The following is a 15,286-nucleotide window of genomic DNA, read 5'->3' as shown; positions in this document are numbered from 1 at the left end:
GGCACCTTATAGACCAACAGATATATTGGAGCATAAGCTTTGGTGGGCAAAGACCCACTTTTTCAGATGCATCTGATGAAGTGGGTCTTTGCCCAGGAAGGAGCATAAGCTGTTAGTCTATAAGGTGCCACAGGACTTGTTGTTGTTGTATCTAGATCATTGTAAAGTGAAATCTTTAGAACATAAGAATGGTCATACTGGGTCAGACCAAAGGTCCATCCAGCCCAGTATCCTGTCTGCCGACAGTGGCCAGTGCCAGGTGCCCCAGAGAAGGTGAACCAAAGACAATAATCAAGCGATTTGTCTCCTGCCATCTGTCTCCAGCCTTTGACTAAAGCCTAGGGGCACCATACTTTACCCTTGGCTAATAGCCATTTATGGACCTAACCTCCAAAAATTTATCAAGCTCTTTTTTAAATTCTGTTAGAGTGCTGGCCTTCACAGCCTCCTCTGGCAAGGAGTTCTGGCTGCCTCTTTTTTGGTCCTGAGAAACTACTAGGAACACTGCCAAACACACACTTTGTGATTGTTTCACTTTACAGCAGCACCTTGGCTGCACATATCTTGTGGAGGAACTCCCTTCTTTGGGGGCAGAGGGGAAGAATACTGGCTCAAACCTCTTACACGCTTTTGCCCCTGCTGCACCCGTGAGCCTGAAACAGGGCAGAACACCCAGTATTCCTCGGTGTGCCGGGAGTGAATCCCTGACCAACAAAAGTTTTCTCTGCAGACCTAAGTGGATGCAACTTGAACTTTTATGGAGTAGACAAATCTTTCCTCTTAAACTAGGGAAGAGGAGAATCAGGATTAGTCCATAACAGGTTCTCTGTTTTTAGAAATACTGAATCCTATTAGTACAAGGAATAAATGAGCATATACAGATCCACACACTAAACCCTGTCTATTTATCTGCTGACATATAAACTTTTTGGGTTTGTTCTATCCATAGACTAAGCATTTCAAATTGTTCATTGACGTGCGTAGGAAGGACAAATCCAATGAAAAGCTTGTACAAAGTGAGCACTAACTGATGAGGTGGTAGAATCAGAGGGGTAGCCATGTTTGTAACTTCACAAATAAACAGTCCTTTAGCACTTTAAAGACTAACAAATGTATTAGTTCATGAGCAATGCTGTTAATAAATAAATAAATAAATTTGTTAGTCTTTAAGGTGGTATAGGACTTCTTGACTAAGTAGCAGTACCGCTGAAAAGGATCTGGAGGGGTATAGTGGATCAAAAATGGAATCTGATTCTACAATGTGCTACAAAAGGCTGATGTTCTAGAAACGTGCATGTAACACTTGGGAGGTCGCTGTCCCTCTGTACTTGGAACTCATGAGGCCTCAGCTTGAGCAGTGGACAAAGTGGAGACAGTTCAGAGGAGAGCAACAAAAATTATAAACCGTTTATAAAACCTGACTTCTGTGGTTAAAAAGACCAGGCACCTCCAGTCTTGAGAAAACTCCACTGAGTTGGGCACCTGATAACATCTTCTACTATGCGAAGGGCTGTTGTAAAGAGGGTAAAAATCATTTAGTCTCTGTGTTGACTGAAGGTAAGAGAAGTAGTAATGGACTTAATCAACAGCAAGGGAGATTTAGGTCAGATATTAGGAAAAGCTTTCTAATTAAGGGTAGTTAAGCTGTGGAACAGGCTTCCAAGAGAGGGGCTATGGCTACACTAGCCCCCACTTTTCAAAAAGGGGATGCTAATGAGACACTGTGGGATATGCTAATTAGGCACTGCAATGAATATGCAGCACCTCTTTAGCATAATGGCAGCCATGGCACTTTGAAAGAGCAGCTTGTCTATATAAGGTCCTTTTCGAAAGGACCCCACACACTTCAAAATCCCTTTATTCCTATTTAGGAATAAGGGGATTTCGAAGAGCGCGTGGTCCTTTCGAAAAGGACCCCATGTAGACGAGCCGCATGCGATCAAAAGCAGCACTTTCGAAGTGCCATGGTTACCGTTATGCTAATGAGGTGCTGCTTATTCATTGCAGTGCCTCATTAGCATATCCTGAAGTGTCTCATTAGCCTCCCCCTTTTGAAAGTGTGGGGCTAGTGCAGACATAACCAAGTTGTGGAGTCCTCATCGCTGCACAACAGATTGGACAAGCCCCTGTCAGAATGATTTCGGCTTACTTGGTCCCGACTCAGTGCAGGGGGCTGGAATTGGCCTTTTGATGTCCCTTCCTGTCCTACATTTCTGTGAATTTATATGCCTTGAAAAGAAATAGGGATTTCCGCCTTCTTTACCACCTTACCAGTTCTAGGAAACATCATATCTGCTGAAATTTGGACTAGTCTTGGAAAAAGGTTAAACTTATGTCAGACTCAGCTAGTTAAGCCTGACTAAAATTAACCACTTTCTCAAACAAGAAAAGGTCTACATGAAAGTGCATCCATGTGCTCCAATACTACAGCAGTGAGGGTATATAAATATGGGAACAGTTACATATCACTCCATGAGGTTTCAATAACTCTTCCTCAGTAGTGGAGCTATTGCAGTCATTTAAAAAAATCAACTGTAATTCACCTACTACAGATTACATTCAACTAACAGTGATCAAACAAACAAAAATAACCCAGAGTTAAGGCCTGCTTCTCTCTTTGGACTTGCTCCAAAACTCATTGAAATCAATAGGAGTCTTCCCATTGCTGTTAATGGGTTTTTGGATAAGGTTCAGTGTTCTTAACACACAATATCATGCTATGTTGTAGCTGAGGTGTCAGAATAATGTCTGAGGTGACTGTTGCTTATTGAGTATAGTAGGAAATCAGAACTCCTAGGTCCCTTTGGTGGTTCTGACATTGCTTAAAATATCAAATTAGCCACTCCATGCCTCAATTTCCCCATCTAAAAATACTTCTTTGTTGCCGCCTGGATGCTGAGACATTTAATATTTGCAGAGATACTCAGATGAGGCGTACTATGCATACAAGTGCAAGGTGTATTATTAATTATGTGAGCCAACTACTAGACTGACTGAAAGCGTGGCTTTAAGTGTTGCATTACATTTCTAGTGGTCAGTTTAAAGCTGAATTTTGCATTAATTTTAGTGTATGTACCAGTAGGGAGAAGCAAACATATATGCACAGATGGTTATTGTAAAATTATATTTTTCCAGTATCAGTAAAACATCAAAATGTTTACAAATGACCCAGCCAAATGTCATATAATAATTTCTCTGATCAACAAAAAGCATACATGGAATACTGATGTGTGTTCAGTATCTCTCACACAGTAAAATCTGAGACTACAACATTGCTTGGTGGTACAGCAAAAGAAATTGAATTTACAACTCAGAAGTAATAGTCTTGAGTTCACAAGTATGGATAACAGAGAATGCTTATGGAAGAAGTATGTTACTTAGTGCCTTCCTGTCTGAGTAGCAGGAATTGGGGTGTACTGGGGAAATGGGGCATACTCCAACAAATCTTTAAAGAAAACAAAAAAGCTGATATTTGGGTGATAGAGGCTTTTTACAAGTGTGGGAAGAGGAGTTCTCTGTCCCCAAACTAGGGAAGCTGAAAGCTTATTTGTCAATTAAGACATGTCAGTGTTCGCAGCATTTAAACCATAACGAGTTACTGAGAATTCCTGTTTACCTCTTGTTTTCTCCCAGAACACAGCTGAAAATCTTGGCATTGTTATAACATTTTATTATCATTTGCAAAACAGATTCTAAATTCATCAGATAAAGATGCAATTGTATTCATTGACTCTGTCAGAAGGATATGCACACTGATAAGCATACAGATGGATGTACACACTTATACATGAATGAGATATGCTAATTAAAAATTGCAGTGGGCACTTTATTAAAAATTTATTGTGCAATCTAAATCTTCAAAACATTTTACATCAACAAATGTAGCAGCTTAACGCTCAGAATCATAAGTGATTTATCTTTAAAAGATTTTATTTGCAACTGAATGCAAAGATTTTTGATGAACTGCAGTTACATAAAAACTACTGGTTTTTATTGAAAGTATTTTGACTGTTATCTGTTTGTTCTTCATCCTTGAGAGAAATAAAACAAGTGTCTCGGCTTTCATTTTATCAGATAGATGGCACCATGTAGCATATTTCCCATGCTAGTTTGAATTACAGCTGTTTATCTTGCAGCTTTCTTTAAGATTAATTAAATGCAAATGTAACTGTGAATCATGGGAATACCTGCCAGACCCCTTATTAATACCTTCACTTAAAAACCCTCTGCCAGAGAGTCATTAATTTGCAAAAAGAAAAGTGCTTTGCCTACAAACAATTCGTATATGGCTGCCCAATTAGTCCAGTCGCACTCTGATACTCCTTTCAGGCCCTGTGGCCCTTTGAGGACACAATAAGGCTCCAATGATAACCTGGCAACCTAGGTAGAAACCCAGCCAAATGTGAGTGTTTGAAGCTGCAGTTTGGCTGCCATCATGTCGGCAAAAAGAAAAAAAATCAGGCACCATGTCATCCAGTACAAAGGATAAAAACAGATTCAACCGGAAATTCAATGTGGCACCACATATGGGATACATGAGTGCGGTTATACAACAGGCCACATATTTTTTTTGAACAGTCTCCTGCATGTGATGCCGAGGACATGTGTAACCATCATAACGTCTCTAGGAATCTGTATTTAATTTGAGTTGGGGTGGTGGCAGGGATTGGAGATCTGAAGCCGCCACAGGTTTGTGGCAGATGGCTCTGTGTCAGCTATGACAAGCAGCCAGGCTCAGCTTCCTCGGCAGATTTTCTTTTCTCTCTGATCAGGTAAATATGGGCACACTCTGGAAAGTTCTACAGATTCTGCCTTAGGCTGCAAGTTTGTGACTTAGCCCCATCTGTCACAAATCTTCCCTAGGTTCTGTTGTGAGCAGAGACCTGAATTTACCACGTAGTGCTGCCCAAGAAAACTGAGCCATCTCACCCTGTGAGAAAAAGAAAAGGAATTAAACGAAGGAACATGAGCTGCTAAAACACAAAAGAGCTGTCCTTAGTGTGAACAAAACAACATAAATGCTTGATTCATATAAAACTATTTCATTTCTTCAGTGGTGGATTTTGAAGTAGTGCAGATAGTATAAATACTTTTATAAATCAGGGTCAGAAAATCTTGCCCTCTGATTGGATCAAAGTATTAGACTTCCAATCCCAGGATGGGTCATTTTTGTAAACACGTGTTTGCAGTAAACACCTCACCTGAGATCAGCAACAGTGGTATGCATAGGAGGCTACAAGTCTGACTGATATTTTAAAATTTGAACAAAACAAAAAAGATGGGGATGTAATAATTAGTTCTCCCCAGAAACAAACTTAATTTTTTTAAAGGGACAGCATCCCTCTACTGAAAGTAGGAACGGTGCCATTTAAGAATTGTGCAATCAAGAGTTTTAGCACAATTTGGTTTACCAAATGGCTTATTTTTAATATTCACATTCCATGAAATACATAAGCAGCACAGTCTGGAAAATCCAGAAGACTATGGAAGGGATATGATGCTTGCTTGTCAGCTAAGTCACTGGTTCAGCTCTCATCCAGGTCAGCTGTGACTCACTGACTGATTTTTTGTTTTTATGATCTATAGGAAATTATTTGGCTATCTTGGTTTACTTGCTAATAGACAAGTATCCATGGCTGGCAGTCTCAAAAGAGGTGCTGCAAAGGACTGAAGGGGCAGCAAAACCCAACTACTTCTCCCACCTTTAGACAGGGCATGCCATGGTGGAGACGTTACATAGAAGTTTATTGTGTGTTGTGGTTATCAGTTCTGTGGATAGAGGAGTTCAGTCTCCAATACATTCATTTTTTTATTTTCACCTGCTCTAAACTAAATATTTTTGAAGTGGAATTGGCAGGCATTAGCAGGAATGTGGATGCTAGTCCTGATTTGACCTGGCCAGTCCTTTTTTGACCTTTATTTCATAGAAATCTGCTGTAGGGTACAAATAAATCCTAATGTCCTTCTCCATTGTGCATACATCAGTGGAAGTATTTTTGGGTTTTATGGTGTGATGACAAGCCAGAACTAATACACAGTTGAATATTTGTGTGCTGTTTGTTTTTATACATGTAACTGCTATTTCAATGGTTGTTATTCAAAGGAGTGGAATATGAATCAACCAGAAATTCCTAAATCACCAAAAGTTGAGCTGAGGGGCTAGGGAGAATTTGTGAATTCCCAAACTCCACTCACAAAAGCAGCTCTTCACACTGGAGGCATGATGAACATAAGATTTCACTAGCAGAAGAGTAACTTTTCCATAACAGAATGGTCCCTCTTCTTTCTTTCAAGATGTTTGGATGCAAGAAAAATGTCATGGAAAATAACATGTTGTTAGGCCATTATATAAACTGATGATGTGATCTCATCTGCAATACTCAGTAGCACTGGTTATCCCATTTCAAAAAAGGTTGAAAAGACCTGAGTTATTTATCTTAGAAAAGAGACAAATAAGAGTGGGTATGATAATATATATATAAAATAATGAATGGCATACAGAAGGGAGATTGGGAATGTTTATTCTTCCTGTCTCACAACTGAAAAATATAGGGACATTCAATTAAATTGAGAGATGGGAAAATTCAAAACTAATAAAAGGAATTTTTTTTTATTCTACATATCTTTAGATAGTGGAACTCATTGCTACAGGATGTAGCAAGACTCTAAGAGAGAGTGAATATAATATTCAGAATTATAATAGTAAATAACAGTATTTAGAAGGGATGTGAAATCTTGTCCTTCAGGGGTTATGCAAATCTCTATCAGAGAGTAAGATGACACTTTAGCTATGTCTAGATTAAAGGGTTTTGTCCACAAAGCTTACAGAATGCCATACTTTTGCTGACAGCTGTACCCTGCTTGCTACGAGGAAGAACACCGCTGTTTACAGATGTCGACAAAACACTGGTGTGGACATTCTGGGGGGCCTTCTGTCAACAGAAAAGACCTCCTGGACACAACATAACCCTGTCTGCTGTGGTTCTGGGTGGCCATTTTGCCGATAGAGCGGCCAGGCAGTCTGGCTGCTCTCTGTCCACAGAGCAGATTGCTCTTTTGATCTGTCCTGCAGCCTGGACGTGATCTGTCAATCTGTCTCAAGGTATCTTCTGACACAAATTTCTGCTGACAAATCCCTGTAATCTAGGCATAGCCATTGGGTGAGAGTGTCATATATTTTTTATCCCACATCTGCCTGTGGCAGAGTTCTTAGATCTCCTCACGCATCCATAGCTGGAGGCTTTGAAGACAGGACGCTGAGCTATATGGACCATAGATCTGATCCAATATCACAGTTCAAAACAGGATGGTTTCTCCCTGGCCTTTGTGTGGGCATACAACTTATATCTTTTAGGGAGAGGGAAGGAATGATAAAGGAGTAAAACTTCCCCATACTCTTGTATGACCCAAAAAAGGAGTGTATGAAACAGCAAGTCTCTGCTTTCCTATGCTGTTCTTCTGGGGTGCATGACACCCAAAAAGAGTAGGAAGAACTCACACCATGCTTCCAGCTCTGAAATTAGCCAGCTGTACAATGGAGAAGGCAGGTATATGCTGCACTCTGTGCAGGTATGCTACTGGTCCTTTTGTGCATTAAGGAACTCAGAATGCCTCATAGGGCTCTCTCTGAGCCCACTCCGTGAGCAATACCTAGCTATGCCTAATTAGGAGAGCTGTGTGGGGAAAAAGTATCCAAACCCAGGAGAAGTTCTGAGATTTCAGCAGTTTTTTTCTGCCTTGACCTGGGTCCATAAATAAATGTATAAACAAAAACTACATCTTAGACATTTCCATGGAAATGAAATGAAATATTTTAGTATGGAAACAATATATGCTCATTAGGTCCCTAGCTGTTTGCCTGTAAGGTGGAGCTAGGGACTCTGGAAGCCCTGGCAGCTGCTGGTTGAAACTGACATGATCCGTGTCAGTTTAACTGCTGCCCAACTCTGAATAACAGTGTTAAAACTGATCGGACTCTTCGTGTCATGCTAACAAAAGGCAAGTCAGCATCACCCATGCTAGTCTGCAATGGGAAGCAATAAAACTGTCTAGAACCATGCCATGCTAGTTTCAGACGGCAGCTGCCAAGGCTTGCAGAGTCTCCAGCTCCAGAACTGCCAGTCTGGTGGGCCTCAAAGCACAGGAAGCCCTGTGTTCTTGGTGGCCTGCATGGGAGGAACTGAGAGCCTTGAGGGATGGAGCCTTCAAATTCAAATGAGACTTTGGTGCTATTAAAGTGTAAAAGGCAAATTGTGTGTACCATGAAAAGTCCTTATTAGGTACTTATGATTTGTAAATATGTATTTATACACTACACAGTTAAATGGTTACAGACTATTGTGTTAGCTTGTTCACTTTCACAGGATGGAGGGCAGGGGGAAAACTGTTGGTTTGAACTTCCATTAACACAAATTGTAGCATTCCAGGCCTTGTGTTCTGGTATATCACCTTTGCTTGGGTTTTGAGAGGTACTTGGCTTCTACATCACAGTGCACCAAGACATATTCACAACACAGCTGTTGGTATCCTATTTCTTAAGTTGATTGCCTTTTTGTAACAAGTATAATTCTGTCTTCCTTTGCCTCTAGTTTTATAAGGTGGTACAAGCACTGCATATAGTTGATAGATTAACACAGCAACCTATTTGAGTATTTCTGATCATTTTAATAATATTGTAGCAACAAAAATAAGCAAAAGATGTATAAAAAGGCATTTCAGATGTATCAGTTCTAATTCAAGACTTATGAGACACAGAGTGTGTCTACACTAGCTCCCTACTTTGTAGGGAGCATGGTAAGTACGGTGTCATGAGATTATTAAAGAAGTGCTGCCGTGCATATGCAGCACTTCATTAAGCTAATTCTCCCCCACGGCAACTTCAAAGTGCTAAACTTCGAAGTGACGGCTTCCGTGTAGTGGCGGCTAACCCGCCAGTACTTCGAAGTGCCCAGGCAACTTTGAAGTCCCTTTACTCTTTAAAATTTACTTACCATGCTCCCTTTGAAGTAGGGATCTAGTGTAGACAAACCCATAATGTTTAGAATGTAAAGGAAAACATTCTTTTTGCTTTTATGGAGTTTTTATGTCTCTTTGCAGGGATAGGCAGCTGTATTTTCAACGTCTAATAATGGAGCATGCCAGAAAAGGTTACGAAAAAATAAAAAAGGAGCAAGTTGCCATATTAAATCTTTTTTCCAACTTACCCTGTGTCACAATTTTACATATTGTATATGGACTCCTAAATGTAAAACATATAATATCTGTGGATAAGCACATGTATACCCTAGATGAGTTCACTGCTGAGGTATTGTTTACTGCTCTTTTTAACTGTCTGAAGAAGTATTTCATTTACAACACATCTCTAAGTTGACATTCTTTCAGAACCTTTTAACGGTCGTTTATTTGCAAACTAAACAGCTCTTGAATATTTGGGTCTGTGTGCAAGGGGAATAGCTATTCTCATTCTCAGAGCCTGCTTCAAAGCCCATTAAAGTCATAGGGAACATTTTTACTGAATTTCAAGGGCTTTGGATCAAGCTCCAGTTGTATAACTCTTAAACTACTTGTTGCAAAAACTACCACCAATGCTTAAAACTTGCAAACACTCAAGTGCAGGGTTAATAATGTGCAACATAAAGCGATGTCATAAACTGATCCATCTCTGAGGTGGCACTTTACCTGTAACTGATTAATCAAGGATTGCTTTTTTTTTTTTTCAAAAGGAAGCAATAGATGCAAAGGAAGCATACTGTATATGGGGCTGTGTACACATCACTCTTCTCCATATTTTGATATCATCCTTTTTGGTAATAATATTTGTTTTGCCACTACTTGCATTTTCAGCATCCTAGCAGTCCCTTTTTGCAGGAGCTGCGGAGCCATATGAATATGATGGATCCACGTGAAAGGCAAACTGCTAACTGAATGTGAAAAATTGGGAAATGTAAAGGTAAACATTTAAGGACTGTTTTCTCTTTGAAGTCTTCATATATAGTACTGACTCAAGAAGTATTGCTGAATACTGGAAGTGTTCAGTCAGCATTTTAAACTATTATGAGCTACCTTCTGAACCATTGCCAAGTTAATAGACAATGAAAGATAATGAGCTTGAAATTGGGTGTTAAATTGCATTTTTGGTTCTCTCCTTTTTTACTTGAAGTTTAACTGTTTCCTGCAGAAGCAACATCTTCTTTTGATGTATCATTATGTAAGTGCCTATTTTTAGGTCACAAAATAAGTCAAATGTACTGTCAGGACTCAATTGTATCTCCTTCTGTACAGGCATGCTAAAAGACATATGGGGCAGGTGATGCCTTCATTGGGAAGCCAGACATTTTCTGATTCACAATGCAAGGATAGGGGGATGAATGCTGTTGCTAGCATTAGTGCCCCAGATTGATTACCAGCATCCTGGCGTGGCAACAGAGAAAAAGAGAGCATTTTCTAATCCTGTTGAACAGGTATCACAAAAGGCATCTCTATCCATGCTCCTCCAGACCTCTACAGATGTTGGGGAAACTTTTAAAAGTGCTTAAGTGATTTAAGAGCCTAAGTCCCATTGACGTTCAAAAGGTCTTAGGCTTCTAAGGCCGTGTCTACACTAGCCCCAAACTTTGAAATGGCCATGCAAATTGCCATTTCGAAGTTTACTAATGAAGCGCTGAAATACATATTCAGCGCTTCATTAGCATGCGGGCGGCCGCGGCACTTCAAAATTGATGCGTCTTGCTGCCACGCGGCTCGTCCCGACGGGGCTCCTTTTCGAAAGGACCCCGCCTACTTCGAAGTCCTCTTATTCCCATCTCTTCATAGGAATAAGGGGACTTCAAAGTAGGCGGGGTCCTTTCGAAGAGGAGCCCTGTCTGGATGAGCTGCGCAGCAGCAAGCCGCATCAATTTCAAAGTGCCGTGGCCACCCGCATGCTAATGAGGTGCTGAATATGTATTTCAGCGCTTCATTAGTAAACTTCGAAATATGGCCATTTCGAAGTTTGAGGCTAGTGTAGACACAGCCTGAGTGCTTTTTAAACATGTTACCTGTTATGCCTGTGTCACACTCAGGCAATGTGCCTTGTGTGATCTTCAGTGTATGCGAAGCTTGTAAAAACCCTAATTTAGCACACAGTGTCGTAGATTTTTCACATTAGCACATGTAAAAATAATAGCTATGTTATCAAACAGCGCCATGTGATAATAGGTTATTAGAGAAATAATACCAAAATCAGTGCATGATCTACAAATATATTACAAAAAAGTTTAATTACTGCCATGGCATACAAATGCATCTCAAAAATCTATAAGCAATTTTGGCATGGACTAATGGATCAGCATGCTCATTCCAACAGTTTAAACTTTTAGTTCATTACAGAAATCATTTCAAAGAATGAGGGTGGGATAAGTACAGGTTGAACCTCTCCAGTCCGGCACCCCAGGGACCTGACTGGTGCCGAACGAGAGAATTTGCCGAATCACCAGAGGTCAAAATTGTCTAGGAGCATCACCAACTCTTCCACTGCTTACTGGGCTCTTGGAAGACATTTAGGGGTAAATTACAGCAAAACAACAGCCCAAATCACTGAGAGCCAGGACTGGTGGCTGTAAACAAACTTTATGGGAACATGGGAAGCTTGGCCACACCCATGGTAAGTGGACATCCAGCTAACTAAAATTATGTCAGATGACGAATGTTGCCGGAAGAGAGAATGCCGGACTGGAGAGGATCAACCTGTACTAGTAAATAATGATTTTGGTAAAATTTCTTCATACAAAACATTCAAGCACATTAAGAGTTAACTTTTACTTCATGTAACCTTTTAATACAAAGAGTTAAATATTCACAATAATTGCCAAAATAATTCCAAAAGGGGCAAAAAGAACTTACCTGATGTCATTCACCTGAACTTCTTGAGGACAGTGGATTAAATTACGATAGGAAGGTAGGTTTATCCTCATTAGCGTAATTGTAGGCTCTTTCTTTTACTTTCCTTTTAAACTAATGAGTTACATTAATCCAGGTTCATTTTTATAAGCCTCTTGGGTCCAAATGTAAAGGACAGTCATTTTAGAAAACAATAAATTTTAAAAAAAGCATGTAGCATGCATTAAGTATATGTATTTCATAAGACCTGGGTTAATACAACTGGCATCTAGTTTAATTAATCCTTGTTAGTGTAACGACTAATATCCCTCCCTAGCATGTTTCCTTTAAACATTAGTGTGTTAATTAAATGTTGTTTTTTTAAGGTTTTTTTCTTTGTACTTCAATATGGCAGCATATCTTGTAAAACTGTTCTGAACAACTACCTTATAAAGATGTTTCCTTACAATATCTGGTCTCTTGCAGAAATTCTGAAGCCTTTTAAAAAGCTGTTCAGGTGTAGAATACAGATATTCAGCTGCAGGAAAAACAGATACATTTTTAATGAAACAAAAACCTCAAAGCACACACTCGATATTAGTCACTTTACTAATTAAAAATGCATATTGCTCTGTGCCGCCTCATGTTTTACATTATTTAAGCATGATTTTATAAGGTTACCTCAGCTCACAAGGATGTTTAATGCTAAATAACACTGTGTAGTTGTGCTGTTTAGACATCTCCTTTGGGTGATTAAAATACATTATTCTAATGTAACACAATGCATATGTGATACATTTAGTGATGAGATTTTTTTTTCAAAGAACTGGTACTATATTAGTGTGTATCCTTATACCACAGTTGCATATTATTAAGTATTAAATTGTTTAAATAATTTGGCATGATTTTCAGGCCTCAATGTTTCTCTCTGTATATCATTAAAAAATCTGCAAACCATTGCAGCAGCACTGACCTTTTTATAAAAATCTATCATTATGGGTTGTGTATGCTAACAATGAAGAATGCTATTTCAAAACTTGCTTTTGTGTTATCTTGAAAGAACAGATGGTAAATATAAACTTAGTCTAATGTATTAAAACACATAAAATTTTTCTTAACACTAACATGTTGGCTTGCCAAATAAACAATTGGTTTTACTTGTTTATTCTCAAACTTTACACTTTAGCATGAACCATGCATTACATTTCAACAAAAAGAATGTACATTAAAGCAGCTACCTGGAAATATTTCTGGATACACCAAAGCATTAGGACACAGTGGATAACAACCACAATATACAGCTTCTATCCTAAAGATTAAAAATAGTAAACAAATAAATTAACAATACATGAGTGAGCCAAAAACGTCTTTTGGTCCAACAGCATTGAAGTTGACTGCATAAAGCAGAAGTAAATCATTTTCCCTATTCAGCAGGATAATCCTTCTAACTGCCAAAGTTGCTCTTTTTAAAGATAATTTTATTGATCATATGAATTACATAGAACAGAACAGCGAGCATATGTTTTGTTCACTGAATAAATCAAAGCGCAGCTCTGCATTTTTTTGTTTTTTAAATACTGTTTAACACATTTTATAATCAGCAGACAGACACATGTAACAACATGGTGAAGTATGGACAGCTTTTCTTAATAATGCTGCAGAAAAACAAGGATATGCATGCAATAAGAATTACCTGCCTTAGAGCGTTTTGTTCTTAAACTATAGGAATTCAAAGGTTACACTTAAATATTGCCTAAGAAAAATGCTAAGATGCTGGGAAATCTTAGTTTTATACACATGCTTCAGGTCATACAATTCGGGACACAAAATCTCTATTTTTAAATAAATACTGTCAATAACCTTTTGCCAAAGCATTTACAGGTTTGTACTGTTGTTTTCTGAAGGAAAAAATATTACATGATCTCTAGATCATAAAACCTAAACATTTATTGCAAAAGAATGTCAGAAAGTTATCAAATAGCAAAATTTAAAAAAAAATCAAGTTTATATTTGCGATTTGATAAATGAACACGTTAAAGTACTGAGTATTTAACTTCTTCTGTATAACAACTACCAATCTGACATATAATAAACTTAGAAGATATAACTGTAATTTCTGATGGCCAGAAATTACACAGTGAAATTCAAAGCATTTTTTAAAAATATGTTTATTTTATGGGAGTCTTTTTGCTGACCATAGGAGGACTTTATTTTTTACTTCAGCTTATTACCTGGCCTTGTCAACAATCACTTTTTAAAAATATTTATGACAAAAGAAATGCATTTTAATACATTTCTGTGCATTTTGTTTTTATTTTATAACATTTGCTCAAGCTGATTCAGAAAGAATTGTTTCCTTTTGTCATGCTAAGTTTTTTGGAGGGAGAGGAAAGAAAGATATTTAAAGTTTTGTTGTTAAATATGTCCTGAGAAGGACCAGGATATACTTGTAAAGTGTAAATTGTAAAGTGTACAAAGTGTTTTTTATTAAAGGAAAATGTTTCTAGTATGTGATTTATTTGATGATTTTTCAGTTCTTAAGTATAGTGTCAGATATCAAAACAAGAAGACTTTTAAAGTTTGTTTTCACCACTTTTCTCCCTCAAAAGTGAAACCATGGACATTATAGTAATAGCTGCAGGCCAACAAGCAATCTGAGCAATCAGCTGACTATGCAGCATCCCGTACCAAAACCTATGTCTGCATCAGGAATTAGTAAAATGAGAATCCAATGTGTTTAGAGTTTATTGGAGAAAAATTAAAATTTGAAATTATTATCAGCTTATTTATGTATTTATTTTTTAGGTGAAACAAAAAAGCAGTCATGTAGCACTTGAAAGACTAACAAAATAATTTATTCCAGATCTGAAGAAGTGGGTCTGTCCCACAGTAGCAAATAAATTACAATACATTATTTTGCTAGTCTTTCAAGTGCTACATGACTGCTTTTTTATTTTGTGATGATACAGACTAACACAGCTACCTCTTTGTGACCTTTTTTTATGTGTATATAGTAAAAAATGAATATATTTCTCAGAGGTTCTGGAACTGAACATTATCTCCTGCATACTACATGCTTTTCAGATAATAATTCCTGGAGTTTGAAATATATTAGAAATAATACTTGCTATACATTTTTTATTGATTTTAGATTCCATATACAAACAGCATGATCCTAACTTTCTCATATTTTTGTCATTTGTATAATATCATGACAATAATGCAATTACTCATTATTTTAATCCTTAACTAGCATTACTAGTTAAATAATAAATAGAATTCCAATTGATCTATTGTTAAAATGGCTAGTAAATGACCTTTTTATTCCAATTAACAAATCGTCTGCTAAATCTATGAATCTTAATATTCAGATCTATTCACTTCAATTCATACAATTTATCTGCAAATAGTTGTTGGGCTTTTGATTCTA

General features: G+C 37.9%; 1 protein-coding gene across 5 annotated transcripts in view; it reads right to left on the bottom strand.

Annotated features, from left to right (window-relative positions):
• GTDC1 (glycosyltransferase like domain containing 1) overlaps positions 1-15,286 on the bottom strand; it is a 375,327-nt gene that overhangs the window by 47,898 nt on the left and 312,143 nt on the right. For 4 of the 5 annotated variants that reach the window (XM_075000589.1, XM_075000591.1, XM_075000594.1 and 1 more), the window contains 3 exons: positions 13,095-13,165; positions 12,303-12,394; positions 3,116-4,930 (listed from right to left, as the gene is read on the bottom strand). In XM_075000589.1, coding sequence (XP_074856690.1) covers positions 4,847-4,930; positions 12,303-12,394; positions 13,095-13,165 — 247 coding nt within the window. In that variant the 3' untranslated portion in view covers positions 3,116-4,846. Of the gene's footprint in view, positions 1-3,115; positions 4,931-12,302; positions 12,395-13,094; positions 13,166-15,286 lie in introns of those variants that run through there. The other variant, XM_075000592.1, reaches the window with a different exon arrangement.

This window comes from Carettochelys insculpta, chromosome 8 (genome assembly GCF_033958435.1).
Source record: "Carettochelys insculpta isolate YL-2023 chromosome 8, ASM3395843v1, whole genome shotgun sequence".
NCBI lineage: Eukaryota > Metazoa > Chordata > Testudines > Carettochelyidae > Carettochelys > Carettochelys insculpta.
This window is presented reverse-complemented; position numbering and strand designations above follow the sequence as displayed.